Source organism: Microtus pennsylvanicus, chromosome 4 (assembly GCF_037038515.1).
Source record: "Microtus pennsylvanicus isolate mMicPen1 chromosome 4, mMicPen1.hap1, whole genome shotgun sequence".
NCBI lineage: Eukaryota > Metazoa > Chordata > Mammalia > Rodentia > Cricetidae > Microtus > Microtus pennsylvanicus.
In genome coordinates, this window is record NC_134582.1 from 56,328,381 (window position 1) to 56,352,566 (window position 24,186).

General features: G+C 39.7%; 1 protein-coding gene across 1 annotated transcript in view; it reads left to right on the forward strand.

The window, feature by feature from the left end:
• The window catches only part of Tpgs2 (tubulin polyglutamylase complex subunit 2), a 56,198-nt gene that overhangs the window by 18,776 nt on the left and 13,236 nt on the right, over positions 1 to 24,186 (forward strand). Inside the window, exons 3-4 of the mRNA XM_075969145.1 lie at positions 10,729 to 10,816; positions 13,308 to 13,433. Coding sequence (XP_075825260.1) covers positions 10,729 to 10,816; positions 13,308 to 13,433 — 214 coding nt within the window. The remainder of the gene's footprint in view (positions 1 to 10,728; positions 10,817 to 13,307; positions 13,434 to 24,186) is intronic.

The window sequence follows — 24,186 nt, forward strand, 5'->3', positions numbered from 1 at the left end:
GTTTAGGCTCTGTGGCATCTCAGTTGTCACAGCAACTCATTTTTGCTGTGGGAACAAACATTGAAAGCAACCAACAATATACAAGTCTGTGACTTGTTGAATAATTTTGGTGCAGAGGACCTTTTGCTACAGTTTTCCAAGCCCTGGTCTAAACAAGTGTCCTTTTTTCCATCCCCCAATTATTCTCTAACTCTCTGCAGCCTTTCTTCCTCTTCTGCCATTCCTTGGCACCACTCTGTCACATTGTCTCCTCGTCTAAGTTAGTGTCAGGGTAATGCTGGCTTTGTAAATGAATTTGAAAGGGTTGCCTCTTTTCAATATGTTGGGATACTTTGAGAAGAAATAAAAATAGTTTTCCTTAAATATATGGTAAAGTCTGCAATAAAGCCATGCAGTTCTGGGTTTTCTCTATTGGGAGACTTTATTACTGTTCTATTCTTACTCATTATTGGTCTATTCGTGCTTTATGTGTCCTCCTGGTTCTAATTTTTTGTTTAGCAATTCAGCTTTATTCTTATTTTTCTCATTCCTTTGTTTTATTATTAGAGTCTGTATTTGAAGTCTTTTCTGTATGTGTTTGTAGGCACTGACTGATATAAATGTCTCTCTTAGTACTGCTTTTGTTATACCTTGTAAATTTTTTTAGTAATATACTTCAAGTTTTATGTTATCCTTTGAGGTGGATTGGAAAAAAATGGCACCCAAAGGAAGTGGTGCTATTAGGAGGTGTGGCCTTGTTAGAGGAATTGTGTCGCTGTAGTAGTGGGCACAAGATACTACCCAGTGTCACAGACCACTTCCTGTTGCCAGTGAGTCAAGATGTAAGCACTCTCAGCTCCTTCTCTAGCAACATGTCTGCCTGCATGCCGCCATACTCCCTGTCATGATGATAATGGGCAAACCTCTGAACTGTAAGTGGGCTACCACAAGGAAACATTTCTAACAGTTGCTATGGTCATGGTATCTCTTCACAGTAATAGAAACCCAATTAAGACACCCTTGGTTTTTTTTGTTTGTTTATTTTTCGCCTTTTGTAATCCTTTTTTAAATTTGTTTAAAACAATCTTTTTATTTCACATACCAATCCTAATTACCCTCCTTGTACTCCCCCTACCTTCTCCCCACCTCACCCCTCATCCACTTGTCAGAGGTCTCCCATGGGAAGTCAACAAAGTCTGTCACATCACTTTGAGGCAGGACCAAGGTCCTCACCCCTATATCTAGGCTGAGCAAGGTATCCCTCCACAGGGAATGGGTTCCAGAAAGCCTGTTTATGCACTAGGGGAAAATCCTGGTCCTACTGCCAGTGGCCCCATGAACTGCCCAGGCCACACAACTGTCACCCATATACAGAGGGCTTAGTTCAGTCCTATGCAGGTTTTCCAGTTGTCAGTCCGGAGTCAGTAAACTGCCACTCACTAAGGTCAATTGTTTCTGTGGGTTTCCCCATCATGGACTTGACCCCTTTGGTCATATTATTGCTCCTCCATCCCTTCAATTGGACCCTGGGAGCTCAGCTTAGCTCAGTGCTTAGCTGAGACACTCTTGTTTTAGGAAATATTTACATTTCACTTTGATTTCTTTATTCATTCGATTTTCTCTGAAGAGAATGTTGTTTAACTGATATATTTGTATTTTCTTAAGTCCTTCTTACTGATTTACATTGTGGTCAAAATTTTCTTTAAATTTCATGAGACTTGTTTTACAGTTTATCATAATTTCCTTATAAAATGTTCCATGTGCTAATAAAAAGAATGTTATTCTGCATTTTTTTGTTGAAATGAACTATAGATGTGTGTTATGTCCATAAGGTCTGAAGTATAGTTTAACTCTGATTTTTTTTCTTGATTGTTATGAATGATTTGTCCACTGGTAAAAATCATCTGTTAATAAAATTGCTTCAGTGCCTGGCTATTGTTAATTTAGAATCTGTTCCTCTGTTAGAGTAAGTGTCTTTATTAAATATTTGGTATTATGTATTATGGTAGTTTGAATGTAATTGGCCCCATAATCCAAAAGGGAATAGCACTATTAGGAGGTTGGCATTGGTGCAGTAGATATGGTCTTGTTGGAAGAAGTATCTGTCGGGGACAGACTTTGTGGTAGTTTTTGCTTAAGCTTTGCTTGGTGTCATAGTAACTTCCGATCAAGATAGAGCCAGTACCATGTCTGCCTGCACACTGCCCATGATTAAAATGGACGGAACCTCTGAACTGTAAACTGACACCTCAATTAAATGTTGTCCTTTGTAAGAGTTGCCATGGTCATGGTGTCTTTTCACAGCAATAGAAACCCTAAGATACAAACATGCATACACACTCACATATGCATATATATTTATATGCTTCCTTTTGTTGAATTGATCCATTTTCTTTTATATAGTGACCTTCATCTCTTTGTACAGTTTCTGACTTAAAGTCTATTTTATCTGATACAAGTTAACAAGCTACTCCTATTCACTTTTGATTTCTTTTTGTATGTCATAGTGTTCAGTTTTCCATTACTATAATGAATATATGAAATAAATCAACTTGCAAAGAGGAAAAGTTTGTTTTGACGCATGGTTTTGGAGATTTCAATCTATAGTTTTTTCTTAGCTGTTTGCTTTTGGGCCTTTGTAAAGATGGTATATCCTGGCTGGAGTGTGTAGTAAAGAAAGCTGTTTACTTCATAGCAACTGAAAGACAGAGGAGGGAAAGGGAGAGGCTGAAATTCCATTATCCCCTTTAAGGACATGCTCCCAGTGATCTAAGACTTCCAATTAGAAACATTTAAAGAAGTATGCTGTTAAGCTCTTCTGTTTTACTTTAGTTTAAGGTAGAGAAACAAATCAAGTCTGTCTTAGAATTTTGGAGGTTTTAATCAATCATGGCAGGCAGGGTATGGCAAAGCAGAGCAGCTTCTATCATGGTGGCCAGGAAACAAAAAGAGAATTGCTAGTGCTGTTGGGATTCTCCTTTCCTGCTTTGTACTCCACCAGGACCTTGTTTTATGGGATACTGCGTGCACACACACACATATTTAGGATGGGTCTCCTGCCTGGTAATGCTGTCTAGGAACACTCTAGCATACATATCCAGATGTATGTTTTACTAATCTAGGTACTTCACTAGTTCGATAAAAATGTTTCTGTTCTTAAATTACTTTTATACTTTAGATAGTTTTTTTGTACCATGTGATTCACTTTTCTTTCCTTGTTGGAATACATTAGGACAGCGGGTCTCAACCTGTGGATCTCAACCCCTTTGGCAAACCTCTGTCTCCAAAAATATTTACATTATGATTCATAGCAGTAGAAAAATTATAGTTACGAAGTAGCAATGAAATAATTTTATGGTTGGGAGTCACCACAACATGAAGAATTGTATTAAAGGGCCACAGCCTTAGGAAGGCTGAGAACCACTGCATTATTTCAGCCTTCAAACTTCCTAGACTGGGGATATTAGTCTCTTCACCAAGACCTTGAGCTTCCTAGACTGAATTATGAGTATCTGTACCAAGATTTGGTATTTTTTTCCAATTGCCAATTATTTTCAGCAATTACTTCCTTGCATACATTTTCTTTGCTTCTCCCTTCTTCTGAATTCTCATAATAGTTTTCAGTCTTGATGGTGGCCTGTGCATTTGAAAAGCTTTTTTTAATTCTTGGAAATCTTCCTTCTGCTTGATCTATTCTGCTGATGAGACTCTTACTGTATTATTATTTAGCTCGTTAGCTTCAGAATTCCTGTTTTCTGCCTTCTTATAATATTTATTTCTTTGTTCATTCTTATCTTACATATTAAAATTTTTCCCTTTAAAACCATGCAGCTGACTTCTTTCTTAAGTAGTAAATTGCTTTTCTTTTCTTTGGGATCTATTGCTAGAACATTGTGTTCTTTAGAGCTATTTTACTTTGCTTTGCTTCATTTCATGTTTCTTGTCTCATTTTTTCATGTGTTTTTTGTGGCTTTTTTTCTAGAGTTTTTGTTTTGTTCTGCATCTGGTAAGTCAGTTGCTTACCCTAATTTTTATAGAATGATTTTTACAATAAAAAATTTTATAGTTCTGTTCTAGAATGTTGGCTAAATATGCTACATTGAGTTCGACTACACGTTGACACTTCAGTTTCTATGTGATTTCTTCAGCAGTAATCAAAGCTGGTAATATCTGCAGGTAATTCCATGATCTCTGCTGCAGTAGTTGCCAAATTCTCACAACACCTGAGATACAGGTCTTTTAGATGCAACAGGTTTACTACAGCTCTGGACATGATGCACCAAGCTAGGTGTGGGGTACCTGTCGATTTTTATAGGTCACATTGTGTGGGGTACTATCACAGCATGCCCAGCAGTGGAATACACTGTTAGTATGAGAGATTCTTGTTCACTAGAACATCCATTGGGCTCAGACCAACTACTTGCCAGTGTCCAAGAGCTCCAGAGGTATTGTCTGCAGGTTATCTGGTGCCAGCTTCTGCAGACAGGCTTCCCAGCTGTTTCCCAGGAACAAGGGTGATGAGCAGGGCGTCGCCTTCATTTTTCAAGGCATCAGCAGGCCAAGCTTCTAAGGTCGAGGTGTTCAGCTGCCTCTTGTCTGTTGAAAAATAACTGTGGTTTTTGCCTGGGCTTCACTGAGCCAAGCCACTCAAAGAATGCTGCTCAATCATCCCTACCACCAGCCTTGAATTCCCAGATGAGTGGAACCACCTGTCTGCTTCCCAAGGCATTTGTAGGTTGAACTGCTCAAGGTGGCTGCCAAGCTATTTTGGGAGCTAAGAGTCAACAATTAAAGTCTCCTAAGCTGCTGGGACAGCTTCCTAGCTATTTCCTGGTACCCTTGGTGGGAAAGGTCCCATGGTATTGCTATTCAATAGGAGGCTGAATGGATGAGAGCAGAGTTTGTGCAGTAATCTTTCTATGGGTATCGCTGTGATGTGATGGCATATGGTACTAAGGGAACTCTCCAAACTGAGCTTAGGAATTAAACTGTTTTAGCAGCAGATACCTTGGTTTCTGGGGTATGAGTAGGATTTATTATGAGCCTCTTCTTACTACTCTGTTCTTATCCAATCAGTCCATTTAGGTTGATCTAGAGATGGAATGGTAGATGTGTTCTTAGTTTCCTCCAAGAAGGCCATTACATTTTCCTGAGCTCTTCAGCATCTCTACTCTTCCTCAGACACCCAGTGGGATAGCTGCTATTGGTGTTTTCTTTGTTTGTTCATTTGTTTGTGCCTCCAGTTAGAAGGTAGTTTTCCAGGCCAATTTGCTACCCATAAATCTTTTGGATGCTAAAGCGCTACTGTCTTCTGACCTCCCCTCCTCCTCAGGACCCTTCCTGGTCTTCTTTGTCCATCAAAGATCCACACATGTTGTTCATTTTTCTCTGTATAATGCTAGCAATAGCTTAGACAAAGAGTATTGTTTTTATGTAAGAAGTCTTGTGATGGGCAGTTTGAGTTGCTTCATCAGACAGTATTAAGCCACTGTTTCTGAAATTCTTGTGCCCTTTTTGTTTGTGCTAGCTAGATGACTTCTAGACTTACCCCTGTCACCTAGAGCTCAAGGCAGGAAGAAAAGCTGATTCCATGTCTGTCACTTTTGACCAGAAAAGTGAAAGATTGCTCAAAAACCTCCTCTTTGAACTGTGTTTACATCAGTCTGCAGCCTGGATTGCAGAAGTCTTAAAAAGCAAGTGTTTAATAGGATACAGTGCTCTTTAGTTAAGAGAGTGTCCTGTCAAGGATGAAGAGGAAGGTGGGTTTGCATTAGCAGTCCATGTATAACCCAGCCTTCTCTTGGCTCATTCACAGTTTCTAGTGCCCAACCTATAGTAATGTCATAATAGATACTTATTAAATGATGGATTAATGAATGAATTAGATAAAACAACTCAGGAGACTATAAGACTATGACATTATAGCCTGGCTGTTTATGCAGAGTCCTAAAATAGAAGGTACCACACCAAGAGCTCTGAAGCCAGGTTGCTGCCTTTGCAAAGACCTCCCTGACAATCCTGCTTCAGAATCTTAATTGGGTAAGCCTTAATTGGGCATTATTGACCTGAAGGTTATCTTAGCTGAGTTTTATCAGAGCCTCAGCAATGCAAGTATTGACCCCTAAATAAGACAAATTTTAGAATTGTTTTAAATTGTGTACAGAAGAGTCTTCAGCACTTTATCTTTGGCTCCAGACTCTTAGAGACTCTTAGACCATACTCACCAAAAAGGTTTCAATAAACCACCTCCTCTGCCTTTTTCGAGGAAGAACTTTGAAGATGCTTTTGAGAATTGTCCTAGGAATTTCATACCATCGCGCCACGACCCAGGTTTTTCCTCCACTAGAGAACGTCCTCTCGAAGAAGACTTTAAGTAGATAAATTTGTACTCATTGCTTCAGAGTGCCAGTATTATTTTCATGTGCCTTCTTGGTGGGCTTCATGAGAAACCTTTTATTTGGCTGTATTTGCAACAGGAACTCAAGATTGTCAGCTTAGCAAAGACAAGTACCTGTTTCAAAATTAATATTCCTCCCTGCCCCTTTGTATCTTCTGTCCTATGCCCTTCCCAGATAAAGTACCTCAATGGTAGAGGGAAGAGTAGCATACAAGAGTGTGTAGAAGTAGGTAGGTGACAAGAGACAGTGAGCAAGCAGCTCCTCCCCTACCTTGAGGTATAGACAATTCCGATGAAGAGTTTCTAGAAATTCGGTTCCTAAAACGGATTGTGTAATAGTAGAGTTTCTAGTGGGTTCCATTTTTAGTGTAGTTTAAAGAAGTTTGTGGTTAGAGGAGAAAGCATTGAAAGTGGAGAGCTGTGTTACAGAACCCTGCCTTGCGCTGTAATACATGATTTCCATGTTGCTGGTCTGCAGGGTTATTCCTGACTTTCTCTTTAGCTCCTCTTTCCAATCTTCATTATGTCCCCTTTTCATTCACTTCCTGTCCATTATCTTCTTTCTCGTTCCTTCCCATCTTCTGCCACCAAAGGTGGGGAGCAAAAGGAAAGAGTGAGTATGTATTTGTTGTGGGAAGATGCCCTCTGAAGTAGGTAGGCTGTTCTCCCCACCCTAGAAAAAGCCAACTTTATAATGGCTGAAAGAGAAAATAAAATATCAGCAAGTGAGTCATTGGCCAGGGCAGATAAACCACCTAAATACAGTACCCTGAAAACTTCACTAAATAGAGCTCGCTGTGACAGGAGGCCCTGTCAGGACCATGGGTGCCTGGGACAGAAAGACCTGTAGCAAAGCTACCTTAAAGGCCAGGCAAGGACCCAGCAGTCACTGTTAGAAGAATAGTGAAGATTTAGTGTGTTTCATGAAATTTGGTTTACTTCACAATTTATATGCTGAGGTTAGTACTTGAAATATTTTATTTTGATAGTTTACTCTGATTTGTGAATTTTGAATAATTCTTTAAAAAAATTTAGCTCATTCAGTAAAGTATTGACACAGCATGAGGGCCTATATTTGATACCAGAACCCATGGGGGTGGGGGGAGCCAGGTGTGGTGGATGCACTTGTAACCCTAATTCAGTGAGAGTCCTTGTATCAAAAAGCAAAAAGGTAGACAGCACCTGAAGAATGACACCCAAGGTTAGCCTCTAGCATCCATGGGCATATAGGTTTATACTATGCGTTCTCTCTCTCTCTCTCTCTCTCTCTCTCTCTCTCTCTCTCTCTCTCTCTCTTTCTCCCCCCCCCCCACACATACACACTGCTTGTATAAAGTAATGTCTTTCTTGGTGAGACAAGTATATTACATCAGCAAATGAGTAATTAGTACTACTGGAATTCTACTAGCCCTTTCTGCAGGTATCGCATAAACTGTTTATTAAGAATAGCTGGAAGAGCTGAGCATAGTGGTGCACTCTGCAATCCCAGCGATTCTGAAAGCTGAAGCAGAGGAATCAAGAGGTGGAGGGCCACCTGAGCTACAGAGCAAGGCACAGGCAAGCGTGTGTGTGCGCACGCGCGCACACACACACCATATAATATATGTATATGCATTTTTATGCGCTATATGTATGGTATACCTATGTGTATAAATATATCTTACGTACATGTATACACATATATCACATATGTGTGTTACGTGTGTGTATATATTATATGCTATGTACGTGTGTGTTTATACATGTATAAATGTGTATATATGAACTATATGTATGTATAAATGTGCATATATAAACTATGCCCCTACCATCCTGGTTTTTCTGCTGGTCCAAAATAAAAAAGGCTAGAAGTCTCAAGTTTGTGTTTCTCTGTCAGTAGATGGCACCAGCAGCCAAAATCTGTAAGTATGTCTTAGCCTCTTAGAGCTACAGAAGTAATCATTTTTTTAATTGAAAAATTTCTTTTCACACAATAGATTTTGTTCATGTTTTTCTCCTTCCCCAATTCGTCCCAGATTCTATTTACCTATCTACCCACCCAACTTCACATTCTTTTCCTTTTTCTGTCTGTTTCAAAAAACAAAACAAAGTAAGAAGCAGAAACTCTACAAAAATGAAAATCAAAACAATCAAAAGATTGATAAGACAAAAAAATGCCAAGGCAAAATGTAATGAAACAAAAAGTCTACAAAGATCCTATTGAGTTTGTTTTGTGTTGGCTAACTACTCCTGTCCTCAGGGCCTACCCTAGAGTGTGATTGATGTACCTTGTGAGATTCCACTTGTGAACACTGATTTTCCCTTTGTTAGCCAGAATCAATTACAGATGGCTCCTTGGCTAGAAATAGGACCCTGTGTCTACTTTCCCTTCTGAGTGCCCAGACACTGTCTGGCTTGAATCTGAGCAGGTTTTATGCGTGCTACTACAGTCTCGATGAGTTCTTCAGTCCTATTGTATCTTGAAGACACTATTTCCTTGGAGTAATCCATCACCTCTGGTTCATACAATTTTTTTGACTCCTATTCTTCATAGTTCTCTGAGCCTTGGATGGGGGTGGGAGGCTGATGAAGATATTCCCTCTAAGACTGAGTGCTGCAAAGTCTCTCGTCTCTCCCTCTTTGCACATTGTCCAGTTGTGGTCTCTGATAATTCCCATCTACTGCAAGAGGAAGCTTCTCTGATATGGATTGAGCAAGGCACTGATCTATGGGTATAGTTGTGTGCCACTAGGAGTCATATGCATACTTTGTTCCTTTAGCAGAATAAGTAGTGGGTATTCCTTTAGGTCCATAACCTGTCTAGACTTGGGTTCTTGGTCATCTTAGCAACATGAGGTACAGACTCCATCTCATTAAATCAAATCAAAAGGTTACTTCCATAACATTTGTGCCACTATTATACCAGCATATCTTGCAAAAGTCACTATTTTGTAGGTCACAAGGGTTTGTAGCTCTGTGGTATTGATGATAACCTTTTTTCTTCCAGTAGCTCTTTTCTGCTGACTCTCTCAGAAGTTAGAATCTTAACAATTCATACCTGCAGGTGTCCTATTGAAAGTCTCAAGAATGAACAGAAGACACTAAAGTCAAGCCCTGCTCAAGCTAATATACTAAGTAGGAAATAAAACCTTAGAATCTCATAAGTGTGATTGGGAAGTATTTGGTTTAAAAAATAAACACACACACACATAACAAACAACAAGAAACAGAAAGGAAATTTAGAAACTTAATTCACTTAAATGAAAACTGCTGTCCATTTATAACTGACAAGTGCTGCTTAAAATCACCTGTAAGCCTAAGTTTTCACATAAAATCTTGAAGATGTTACCATAACTTCTCAGTCTTCTTTTTTTCTATCAGGTTGTGCCTTCCCCACCTCAAGTGTTCTGTAGATTTCACCTTAGAGTGTATTCTTAAACCTAGATTAGCCATTTAAACGATAGTGCCCAGGGTCACTCAACTAATGGCTAAGTTGGAAAATGAACCCAGATTGTCCTGCTACAGAACACCACACTTAGTATTTAGGACTGACAGTATGACTCAAAGTGAAGGATGTACATAGTGGTCGGTATCACACCTTATAAGGATCCACAAAGCCAGAAGCTTGAAGTTGCTACTGTATTGTCTTTTTGCCTCCATAACCATGTCAGAAATTACTGGAAAAGATTCCAGAAAGAACCTGAAGAACTTAACCTCTCTCTGCAATTCAAGGATTTGGGTTAAGTAGAGAAGACTAATCAGGCCTGTACATAGATGTAAGTGAGTTAGATTTTAAGGCTTGCTCCTATTACTGCCTGAAAAAAACACTAAGCTGTTCCTTTATTCTCCATACCTCCAGTTTGGGTGACGTTTTTTATCCATATGAAATACTTTTGTATATCCTATTGTAATCTTTGTGTTAAGAACTGTCAAAATAGATTCATGTTAGTAAATGCTGTAGAAATAACATACACGGCACACTTTTAAGGTGTTTTCCTGTCCAATAATTTGTCTCAAAATACATGTACATGGATCTGCAGTTTATGGCAATCTGCTCTGATAATGTCACACTTTACTTGGAACATTCTCTTGCTACATCCCATTGTCCCCTCTTAGCTTTTACTCCCTTTGAACACCCTCTCCAGCTAACAAATCATGACAGAACAGAGACCTAATCTGCTTTATCCGGACACACACAGAAACACACTGGTAACTGTTTGCTAGGCCCAGTACCTGTCTAGTAATTTTATAGGTTATCCAACTTCCTACATGGAGGATAAAGAAGATGGTTAGCATTGTATGCAAAACTCTGAGACATTGCCTTCATCTGCTCTCCAAGCCCTGGCCTAACACCAAGCAATTTCTGATTCTAGAAAAACAACTGTGTAATGCCTGAAGATGTGAGAAACTTCTATTTGATGACCAATGGTTTTCATATGACATGGAGTGTGAAGCTGGATGGTAAGTCAGCCTCCTCGATGTTGGAGAACACTCTCCTGGTAGAGGTTAGATGAGCAGCTCTGAAGGTCCTTAGAATTGTAAGATCTTTTCATCTATACTATTCTTGTGGGTCTCAAGTGTCAAATCCAGAAGCTGTGATTCCCCTCCCCTCCAATGCTAATCAATGCTATCAGTGCTTTCCCTACACTTACAGTGTTTGAGCCTGAGTTGTCCTGATCTAGAAGCCCAGTTTAGAGACTTCCTGCTAGAGGAAAATAATTAGTCACCACATAGAGAACCCAACCGACTCAAACATAAAGCATCTGAGAACTTTGTAGCTACAGCAGTACTTTCTACTTTCCTTGAAACAGCTGACCAAGCTCCAAATGTCATTCTTACCACTGTGCAACTTTAAGACTCTAACTCTCAAACCAGGGCTTCTCTTTTTTTACATCAATCACCTCAGCCTACATCACCAAACACCTATGTCCAGGCTTTTATCTAAGCCATGTATCTATACCTAAACATTTGCATTGCAGATGTAGAAGCCCAGCTTGTTACATGCCAGAGATATCAGATAGTATGTAAAATGTGAAAGGTGGTAGTCCCTACATATATATGTGTGTGTGTGTGTGTGTGTGTATATATATATATATATATATATATATATATATATATATATATATATATGAAAATTCTTCAAAAAGTTCATAAGTTAGGAAGTCCTGAAGTACCCTTTGGGGCCCAGCATGTGCCTGGCACAGTCTTACCAGATGTGACCTCAAAGAAGCCTTCATTTCTTTATACTCTAGCTACATCTCTACATGTTCTTGGGCTTAGGGAAGCACCTATAGCTCCCCACTGCTGTTGATAAGGAGGAGTGACTTCTGTTACACAGAAAAGCCACACAACTGACTTCTCTCTTCCATATCTTTGCCTTCTGCTAGCACATCTGAGTTGACTTTTTTGATGATTTCTAAAACTTCTGTATCTTGTACCTAGCCAGAGGTACTTTTTATAGATTATTAATGAATGTATGATATTAGCTTTTACCAAAATCATTCTATTCAGTGGACTAAAAACCTTGTTCATACTTGTAATATCTTCTTCTGTTACTTTATTTCTCAATCAGTCTTTTTATCCCCATTACTAAATGGCTTAATGCAGTGACAGAAAAGGCAACAGAGCTGAAGAGATGACTGGGTGGTTAAGAGCATTTACTGTTCTTTCAGAGGGTCTAAGTTTGGTTCCTAAGCATCCATGTAACTCATAATCACCTGTAAATCCAGCTCTAGGGGACCCAGTGACTCTTCTGGCCTCCATGAACATCCATATATATGCCAGACACTCGCATACACATAAAAATTAATTAAAGGTAGTAGAGGTGGCCTTTAATATTTACTTTAGTGATCTTTCCTGGTATTCCATGATCTGTATTCCTTTCCTCATTCTAGCCTTTTTAGATTTCTGAGTTTTTGTTTGCCACTCTTTATTCATCATCTTATATCAACAGGGTTCTGTTATGGCTTAGTGGTTAAGAGCACTGCCTGCTCTTCCAAAAGTCCCAAGTTCAATTCCTAGCAACTACATGGTAGCTCACAATCATTTGTCATGAGATCTGGTGCCCTCTTGAGGGAGAGACCTGGTCAGCAGTCCTCATCAATTAGACCATGAAACCCAATATGGACAAGTTCAACAGAACCACCATATATAGGCTGCCCATGTGTGCTTCAGCATTGCCAGGGCATAAATTTCATTTTCATTTCTATATAATATAAGGCAATATGTAGTATGCTGTTTCTTAGTTATACCCTGTTCATAAAAGACCAGACCCAACAAACAAGAAGGGTGCTAAGTTCTCTATATCAAGGGAAAATGACAAACGGAAGGAGAGCTATTTTCCATCATGAAGGTTTATATTTAAAAAAAAAAACTGTCTATTACATAAAGCCACGATTCCATTGGAAACTTTAGTTCTTACCAGGCAATGGTGGCATGTGCTTTAATCCCAGTACTCAGGGTGCAGAAGCAGATGGATCTATGTGAGTTCAAGGCCGCCTTGGTCTACAGAGTGAGTTCCAGGACAACCAAGAATATCTAAGGCTACAAAGAAACCCTGTCTCCCACAAAACAAAAACAAACAAACAAACAAAAAGGAAGTAGTTCTGGCTAATATAAGGGAATTGAGTGAGAATATGTTTTAAGTCATTTAGTCTTCAGAGTTACTGAGTAAATTTTCTAGCCCTTGTGAATATCCCATTAAAAACTTTTCAACGATGCCATAATAAACATGGTTAGAACTGCTCATCATCCTGGGAGCCCAGTTCCTCAGTTTGTTTGCATAAAAAGCTAGTGTGTGGGGCATATATAGTGAATGTTCCTCTTCTGTGACCCTCTCTCAGGCTCCTCAGCCATGGAGCCACTCTCAGTGGGTTTATTGGGTTAGCCAAGCAAAATCACTTATGGTCACCATTGTCTAACCTACCACTTGTCATTCTTTTTGTTCCCATAGAACACATCATTCCACTGGGAAGCATGGTGATTAATGGTATTTCAAAACTGACTCAGCTCATCCAGTCTTCTCTGTATTCACTTCCTAATGCACCAACTCTGGCAGACCTAGAGGACGATGACGAAGGTACCTGGTTAGAACTTAGCCCTCTTGGCTCACTTTTATGATACAGAGAACTATAGAAACATGCTGTAGAATTGTCTTCCACTAAACTGCAACTCTTTTCATCCATAGCTTCTGGAAATAAGATAGAAACAGAAGAAAACAAATATCAACAAACAAAAATTTCATGAAGGAAATTCTAGGGTTGTGTCTTCTTTTTTTCTTGTACCCATTTTAGTGCCAGTGATGTAGTAATGGAGGCACCTAATAAATAGTTACTGTAGGAATCAGTGTTATGGATTAAAATTCACTCAATTCAGAGGCCAGCCATGGTAGCACAGGCTTATAATGTCAGTACTTGGGAGACTGTAGCACGAGAATCATGCATTTGAATTCGGCCAACTACATAGTGTGACCCTTTCTAAAACAATAGGATTCAAGACATAGGGAAGTCTAAATACAGCTACTTTTCTCCCCATTCCGAGCTCTAATCACTTTGCCACTTGAGAATGAGATGGCTTACAGACCGAATAACTGGAAGAGACCAAGAGCAGAGGTGGCACGTAAGGAGTTCTTTAGTCAGAACTGTGTTTAACTGCTATGACAGAGTCAGTTACACCGTCTTTTGAAGTAGAAATCCGAGACTAGACAGACCATTGTGGCCTGATTGAGAAAGGCAGTCTTCAGGCTTCCTGCAGTACTAGCCTTTTGGGATATTGTGTTGTGTTTTGTTTTTCGTTGTGGTTGAGATATATATAGGCTCTACCTGTGGGCTTCAAGTCTCTGCTCCTGGGGAAGAAGAAAAGACAAGGTAGGGGAAAGGATCTTGGCAAAATCTACCATTTTTCCCTTATCAGAACAACCATGTTCTCCAAAGCCATTGACCAGAGCATTGTTAAAGCAGGGGAATTTGAGGGTATTTTGATTTGTAAAGAATTATTTCTTCCAGTGGAATTGGGAATTAAGAAAAGGAAAACAGACAACTTGTTTCTAAGCCTTGAAGGTTTACCAAAGTCCTTGTAAGGGTAATAATGTAAGGCTTCACTCATAACCAGTTGATCAAGAAATAATAGTACCAGAGTGGTCAAGGAACAGACTGGTTAAGTCATGGGTACTGGAAAAAAAGAGACTGTTACTCAGAGAGCTATAGGATCACCAAGGATAGGGAGATTGGTTACATTGGCTTAATACATGTATGTTAAATCTTCTCTAAAAGGCAAAGAAGTAGTTAAATAGACAGGCTAGGGTTATACTCTCCTTGAGATTAGAAGACATGAATCAGATTAGAGAAGATATTTTCACAAAAGACTTGAACAAGGAATAGGGACCACAGTGCTTATATACCTATGGCTATAAAAAACACTCAGCCTTCTGGTTTCTGCTGGGTGTATGCATTTTACAGTAGTCTAGACTTCGGTATCACTATAGGACGTGAGAAAGAAACATGTTAAGTAAACACTAGTAAAAGAGAATGTTTTGGTGCTAGAGAAATGCCTCAGTGGTAGTTAAGGGTGCTCTTAGAGAGGACTGAAGCTCCTAGCACCCACATCATCAGGAAGCTCACATATGCATCTGTAATGCTAGTTTCAGGGATTCAAATGCTCTTTGCAGGCACCTGCATGTAAGGGGTGCACATAAAATTATACAGTGATACACACAAGGGAAGTAAGTTGGTTTGGGGGCTAGGGAGATAGCCCAGCAGGTAAGAGCACTTTTTCTGGTAGGGGCCTGGGTTTGCTTCCTAGCACCCACATGCTAGGCTCACAACCAACTTTAACTTCAGTTCTTGTAACGGCGTAAACGAATGCAGACAGATTGTAAAAATATATATACAGCTTTAATGGCAAAATAGACTTACAGAACCACCGTTCCAGCGGAGACCAGGAAAGCAGAAGAAGCGGCTGGGAGCATGCTTGCCAAATTTATAGGCAAACATTAGCCCGAGGTGAACACGCCCCCTAAGGGGAGGGACTTATCCCTACATCTCCCCTTTTTGTCTAAATAAGACAGAACTAAACCAAATACAACTATATACAATAATAACAAATAATAAATATAACAAACAATATTGAGAACAAAAGTTTTGCTAAACATTCTATCTCAAGGAGTCTAAATAATGTAGAGAGTAACTACAATTATATAATCTTCAACTCCGTCAAAGATCTGAGAAGGGAATAAATATTACTTAACAAACGAGATATATCCAAAATGTGCAACAATTGACAGAGAAAACTGACTACCTGGGCAATCACCCAAAGTCTCGTTTGCAATGTTGAGTCAACCAACTTTAGCTAAGGCCTAACATAACTGACATACCATTATTAAAGGCAAGGAACATTTCAAAACTATCTTACCCTGTCTTGGCAGGATATGACAGTCCTGTTTTATCCATTGATGCACGCTCTGTATCTCTGTCAGTGGTTGAGGTATGGGCATTTCTTTGCCCCAAGGCCAGTTCTGCCAAATAAAAAGGCTCCAGGTGGAATGTCTTTGGTGCTCAACATTCTCTCGGGAATAGAGCGGTGTTGCCAAGAGCAATTGTGTCTCCCTATCACGAAACTCTTAGTTAGATTAAAGGCCATTTTCTACAGCTCTTTGAAGAGGTTGAAGATTATCTATCTATACTGAGTATAATCTCTATATATCTAGAGAACCTGATTAGTCTAATTATAAATGACAAACTTAGATGACTATTTATCTATATAATTCTCAATATCTATCTAACTTAAAGACTAAGACAATAAACAACTGTGTAACAAATGAGGATAATGACCTCCAAATATAAACACTGTACAAATATACATTGCAATATGGTAAATATATATCAATATACAAACATTATATATGTATCTTAATCAGAGGTAGAAATGTATACTGCAATATGGTAAATATATACAATGTATATTTATCAATACAATATATGTCAATACATAAAAAATGTTTTAAACAGAGATAGAAACATGCATGCATACAATAGTAAATATAATTTAACTTTGTATCAATATACAAGAATCGATACCAATATATTTGTCTAAAAGCAGTAACTCACAATTATAAATCTATTATCCCATCATTCCCTCTTTTTTTTTTTCAAAATGATCCCTGAGCTTATAAAATTCCTCCCCCAACCTCCTAACCCCTAAATGATGTCCCTAAACCCAGGGGTAAACTTTATTGGGAGAGGGGATGTCGACCTCTAGAATTACTTCCAGCTGTCATGGGGGCGACGTTCTTTCTGGGGGATCCTGTGAAAGTAAAATTATGGTTAAATTTCAAGATCAATGTCTTTTAAAATTGCAAATAGTCTCTGAGTATTTTGTGCAGGTCTTGCCAGAATGTTGTACAAGATGTGCACCATTTCAGCTAACCAAGTTGGGATTGTCTTGTGCAGCTGGTATCCAAAACAGGTCTTGTAGTAGCGCTATCAGTATCATGACGTCATATCAACCAGGTAGAGTTGTTGTTGTGGGGCCCCATCTTCTACCTGGAAACTTCAAATGTCACTTCAGGAAAAACTCATTGTTCATTGTGAAAAACTTAAACATTAATCATATAGACATATATAGACATACATATATATATTCAATGAAAGGCATGATAGATATATTCAATGAAAAGTTATGATAGATATGAAGAAAAGCAAAGATGTTTTCTAAACTCATATTTCTTTCTGTCCCATATCATGGCTCTTGACATGAGACAGAAACTCCAGAAACTCTGGGTTTTTCTCTTACTAACAGGCTTGGAATTGGAGAGGGACTGAGCCAGAGTCCAACTTCAAAACCAGCTCTACATATTTATAAAGAAATGTTTAATAAGACATATATATATATAAATTAATAGTTACAAAATGTGTCCATCCATCAGTAATTAAATATTCAGGGTCCCTTAATTTCTTTGAAGATGAGTATTTTCCTGTGGAGATAAGAAAAGAACCCTGCCTCCAACCTATCTGTATTTCTTACCATCAGTATGCTCGCCATCCTTATGAAAGAATTGTTATTTATCTTTTCCAAGTGGCTTCTCTTCTTCAAACCGAACCTTTATTAATTTTGACGGTATCCACAATTTTTCCTCACCTGTGGAGATAAGAGCAAAACCCCTTCCCCAAAGTAGCACATCTCCTGGCTTCCATTGTGAGGTCAGCACATCCTTGAAATAAACTGGTTGATTTAGTTCAGTAGACTTTTCAATTGTTTGTTCTTGTACAGCCCGAATGGCCGGTTTTCTCCATTTGTAATATCTTTTAATATTATTCTCAGAAATATAGGTTCTAAAAGTAGCAGGAATGTTAATTTCAGTATTCCATTGTTGTAATAGGTCACAACCCCATAAATTCATTGCGATATTGGCTACATATGGCCTTAATTTTCCTTTTTGTCCCTCTGGTCCTATACATTCAACCCATCTCGTGCTCTGCCTTACTCGAGATAGGGTTCCAATTCCCAGGAGCTGAACATTTACATTCTGAAGAGGCCAATACAGATGCCAAGATTCTGGGGTAATGATACTTACGTCAGCACCTGTGTCCAGCAGGCCAGTAATAAAAATGCCATTTACACACACTCTCAGTTTAGGTCTTTGATCATTTATAGAAGTTTGCCAAAACACACATAACTTATCTTTCTGATCACTATTGCTTGTAACAGTAGGCATGGGGCTTCCTAATTGTCCTGATGAGGCACGTTCTCTGCAGAAACTGGAAATGACTGAACCATGTTTGCCATAGGGGCCTGTGAGGCCCCCCTCTCACGTTTCCCATCTGTATCAGGTTGCCTTGTCTATCTCTTGTAGATCTGCATTCATTTGTCCAATGTCTACCTTTTCTACATCTTCTACATAAACCTGAAGGCTGAGTCCTCCTATTTCTGTTATTTCTAGAAGATGTATTATTATTATTATTATTTCTGAAAGATGCATTATTATTATTATTTCTGAAAATCCGTTGTCTACAATTCCTTTTCATATGACCCATTTTGCCACAATTAAAACATTTGATATTCTGGTGTCTCCTTTTACCATTGGAAATTGCTTCTTCTACCCATGCTTCAGTGTCATAATCAAATGTATCAACATTGAGTGTATGCAAGACCCATTCTTCCAAGGGCGTTGATCTGAGCTTTAAAGGGCCCAAAATCCTTTTGCATTCCACATTTGCATTTTCATAAGCCAAAGACTTGATCATTATACGTCTTGCTTCTGGGTCAGATATCCCTATTTGTACAGCCTTAGTTAATCTTTGTAAAAAGTCACTAAAGGGTTCTCTCTGACTCTGTTTAACTCTGACAAATGATTCCATTTTCTGTCCTGGGTCTTGTACCCTGTCCCAAGCCCTTAAGGCTGCTGTAGTACACATGGAGAGTGTGTTTTCATCCAAATTAGCTTGTTCCTGAGGGTCGGAAAAGAGCCCTTCACCTAGAATTTTATCTAGGGAAATGTCAATTCCCTTCACTTTTTCCTGCTGTTCTAAGAGTCTAGCCTCTTGCCTGAATAAGCATTTCCATTTCAATTGCGGTCCACTCTCAAGTACCGCAGAGCTCAGCTGGAGCCAGTCCGAGGGGGTTGCTCTGCTTGTCATGGCCCACGATCTTAGAATCTCTTTAACAAAAGAGGCTTGCATCCCAAAAGTCATGACAGCCTGTTTTATTTCCTTGAGATCATTCATACGGAGAGGCTCCCATGTATCCTCCTTGATGACCCTAGGGTTTCTGGAACCAATCACCTTCTCTGTTGTTATTACTGGAAAGGCAGGTAGAGATGTAGGTAGAGCTTTGTGGAAATTGTCCCGGAGAGATTTACCCACAGATGTAGTTAAAATTTGCCTTTGTACCCTTTGCTCTTCTTCATCAGAATTTAGGAATTCCTCAATCTTTTCAATTCTATTCACCATTGCCTTCTGAAATGTCTGAATCTCCTGTCCAGAATTATGTTCCAAAGCCTTCACTGAGGATTCTAAAGTATGAAGTTTGTCTGTTAGAGATAACATCTCATCTTTGGACATAATTTTTATGGCATAAACCGTGCTTTCTTGTATTGACAATCTTTCTGTCAATCTGTCATAAGCTTTAGACAAAATCCGATTGTCACATTCAGCAGTTTTGATTCTCTCAATTAATGTTTCATTTCCTACAGAAAGGGACTGAAGCTTACGATCCAAATCAGCTGTTCCCTCTTCCATAGTAATGAATTTCTCCTTAACATCAGCCTGGAGAACTTCAAACTGATTCTTGAGAAGATTGTTATCATTCTCAATTGTTTTTAAGCGTTCAATCTCTGCCTTAAGAATCCTGGATTCGTCTCATAAAGACTTTATCATATTTCTATTATCAAACCATTTAGTGCCAATGAAAACTACGAATCCCAGAAGGATCCATAGATGTGAGGTGATAGACACCTCTTGTAAAATCTCCCACATGGTACAATTAAAAAAAACTGTTAAATTCTTGAACAGTAACGTGTTCAGACATTTTATTTATAAAAGAAAAAATTTTTACCTGCAATGATTGGTTCCTGCCAGTAATGGTCTCTGTGTTTTTGGAACCTGTCCTAGAACTAGCTCTTGTAGACCAGGCTGGCCTCGAACTCACAGAGATCCGTCTGCCCCTGCTTCCCAAGTGCTGGGATTAAAGGCGTGCGCCACCACCGCCTGGCTGGCCTTGAACTCACAGAGATCCGCCTGCCTCTGCCTCCCAAGTGCTGGTATCAAAGGCATGCGCCACCACCGCCCGGCCAAGTCACTTTGTATCAGACCAAATCTGCTGCTGTGGCAGCTTTTGTTGCAAAACCGCAGGTACTTGAGCTTCTGCTAATTCAGGCAGTGGGGTTCCGCTGCAAACTTAGCCAATGCAGGCAGAATGGGCCTGTGTGGCCGAGTGTGTCTCGGACTCGGCACTGGGGCCGGAGTTACGAATTAAAAAACAGCACCCTGGAGGGTGCTGTGTTAGCTAGCAGGCTACCCGCTTGAGTCGGGGGCAAAATAGCCCGATGCTGGACGCCAAAAATGTAACAGCGTAAACGAATGTAGACAGATTGTAAAAATATATATACAGCTTTAATGGCGAAATAGACTTACAGAACCACCATTCCAGCGGAGACCAGGAAAGCAGAAGAAGCGGCTGGGAGCACACTCGCCAAATTTATAGGCAAATATTAGCCCGAGGTGAACACGCCCCCTAAGGGGAGGGACTTATCCCTACAAGTTCTCAGGACCTAATGTCTTCTTCTGAATTCTGCAGACACCAGGGCATGTGTATGGTACACAGACACACATTCAGGAAAAATACTAATAAAAATAAACTAAACCCAATAAATCTGAGTTCTTTTTGATCTTTAGAAGAAAGTATCTACAGATTTGAAAGGATTCATCCAAAATGGGGAGAGAGAGAAGGAGAGAGGGAGGGAAGGAAGGAAGAAAAAAAGCAAAGAAAAGACATTTGTACACCCTGATTACTGGGGAGAGGGTGGCAAGCTTTTATATACTTGTGAAGAAATGATAATCATGCTAACACACTAATCGAGTTTCTTGTGTGTGGTAGTGGAAATTAGAAAATGGTGAGAAACATTTAGTGGTTACGGGGGGGGATAATGAAAATTGAAAGTCCTGTATATGCAAAGTAAATGTACCTTTGGGGTTATAAAAAGAAAATCATAATTTCTAGGACTGTTGCATATAACTTGAAGAAAATACAAGGAACATTTTTAAAACATTTATCCTATTTTAGTTAAACCTAAAATTATAAAGAGAGGCTAAGTTAAAGTCTTGTAGGTTAATTTGTAGCCCATTCCGTGAAACAATATCAGTTCTTCAGTGTAACCTCCTTCTCAAGTTGCAGTTTGAATTGGCTAAGATGAGATCTTGCTGGAACAGGGTGAACGCTATAAAAAGAAATTTGGAGACAGGCACATGTAAGAAGAGTGCCATTTGAAGATAAAGGCAAAGTTAGGGGTAATTTTTCTGCAAGCCAAGAGCATGTGCGTGCACACACACACTTGAGCAAGAAATGAAAAGCTAGAAGAGCAGCTGGAACAGATTCTTCCCCACAGCCCTCAGGTGGAGTGACTTCTAGGCCCTTGGATTTCAAACTTGTGCCCACCAAGTCTATGAGATAAGAAAACCGTTTAGGTCACTGAGTTGGTGGTACTTTATAACCGAAGCCCTCACAAACAGTGGTTTTTGCTCCTCAGAGAGGAGAATGGAAACAAAGCTGGCAAAGCAAAAGGTTTCCTTTATTGTAGGAATGAAGTCTTACACCTTATCGGGGGCAACAGTGCCTTAATGTATCAGTTTTCTATGCCTAACAGATTACCACAAATTTAATGAATTGAAACTACACAAATCCATTGTTGGTTTTGTTTATCAACAGTTTCCATGAGTTAAGAATTCACCTACAAGGTAGCTGAGTTCTCTTCTTAGCTAAACGCCCTGGCACTTTTTGATTAAAGTAGTCATATGGTTCTAATTATGTGAGAAAAAAATAAGTTAACTATTTATTCATCTAAAGTAACAACAGAGAGAGTGGCTCTTGAAAAAAGTTATCTGGGAATGAATAGAATTCCAGTCTGGCTTGTGGTTATAACAGAGCCACAGGTATGCCCAGAAGAGTTCCAGGAAGGAGGGGCTTTGAAAGACAAAATGAAGTTCACATAAGTTGCCTTGAAACAGGTTGAATGCCATTGCAGACTTGGTGTTAACCATTGATAGAGATAGCCATTGAAATTCTCTATTGAAGAATTTATTTTTAAAAATTAATACAGAAAAATGTAATATACATAAAATGAAGGGAGTGTGCAAATAAAGCATGCTTGAGATGCATGTAGATGGTATAAGAAGAACACCTTTGAATTTGAGGAAACCTTTTTAATAGTTTGTACCTCAGATACAAGCATAAGCTTCCCACTTCTTTATGACCTACCAACTCTTCTTTTTCCTCATCAGAAAGGAGCAGGTCTCCAAGAGATGATGGTGAGACAGACAAGGTGAAAGCCCTCATGCAGAGCTGGACAAGGCAACTCAATAGGAGGAAAAGAGTCCCAGAAGCAAGCAGAATCGTCAAAGATACACCCACCTCCTTTGTTAGGTGTCTCACAGTAACACCAAACTAACAGCCATAACATAAACACAGGGGGCCTGGTGCAAACCCATGTAGGCCCCGTGCTTGTCATGTTATTTAGTCTTTGTGAACCCTGCTTAGTTGATTTGGTGAACCATGTTCTCCCAGTGTCTTCCATCCCTGCTGACTCCTCTTCTGCAGGGTCTCCCGATCTCCAAAGGGACAGACCTGATGGAGGCCTCCAATTTAGACACTCTCTGCCTCCTTACTCTCCCCGCCATGTAATATCTGACGATGGATCTCTGCATGTGCTCCCACCTGCTACTGGAGGAAGCCTCTCTGATGACAACAAGGCACCAATCCTTGGTTTCTGGGCTATCCAGTCTCTGGTTCCAAGCTATCTAGGCAGTGTAGGGCATGTGTTCCTTCTCGTGGGGTAGGCCTCAAGTTAAAGCAAACAATTGTTGACCGCTCCCACATGTTCTGTGCCACCACCGCACCAGCACATCTTGCAGGGAGGAGAGGTAGTAGATGGAGAGGTTTGTGTCTGGGTTGGTATCCAGGTTTCTCTTTGCACAGCCTACACATTACCTTCTCACACCAAAGACACTAGAATGTAGGGGTGAAGGCTCCAAGCCCACACCAGCTCAACCTCTCTGTGTTCAGTGAGCTGAGTGAAAGTGTCCTTGCCGATGACCCCAACCCACTATCAGTTTTAGAGGGTGACTTATGTCCTAACATCAGCATGGTTTGTTTAGAGATCTCCACAGGACCTCCTCAGCCAACAACTCTACCAAATGGAAGCCTTGCCTGGCTATAAAATATGGCCAATTGAAATTCCATATCCTTGATTACTAGGTGTCTTCACTAAGATCAACCTCATAGGTTCCAGGAAGTTTTTACTGCACTAGGTATCTCTACCACCCCCACAATGCCCCCAGTTCCAGCTGCCTCTCCCACACTCTCTCTCCCTCCATCTCCCAAACACACACACACACACACACACACACACACACACACACACACACACACACACACTGACTCCCCCATGCTCCCATTCCCACTCATCCCGAGTCTGTCTTCAGAATCTGTTCTATTTCCCCTTCCCAGGGAGATTGATGATTTCCATATAGCTCTCCTCTCCAACCTGTCTGGGTCTATGGATTGTAGCTTAGTTATGATTTACTTAACAAATAATATTGTTTCTCTGATTCTGGGTTCATCTCAGTCAGGATGATCTTTTCTAGTTATATCCATTTCCCTACAAGTCTCATGGTGTCATTTTTTAACAACTAAGTAATGCTCTATTGTGTAAATGTACTACAATCTCTTTATCCATTCTTTCATTAAGGGAAATGTAGGCTTTTTCCAGTTTCTGACTATTATGAATAAAGTTATAGTGAACATCAAGTGTGCTTGTGGTAGGATGGAGAATCTTTTGTATATATGCCCAGGAGTGGTATAGCTGGATCTTGAGGTGGGTTGATTTCCAATTTTCAGAGAAACCTCCACATTGATTTCCACAGTGGCTGTACAAGTTTGCACTCCCACCTGCAACAGCATAAGCTGTCACTTGGGTTATTGATCTTATCCATTCTAACAGGTGTGAGATGGAATCCTAAAGTAGTTTTGATTTACATTTTACTGATGGCTAAGGATGTTAAACATTTCTTTAGATGCTTCTCAGCCATTTGAGATTTCTCTGTTGAGAATTCTCTGTTTAGATC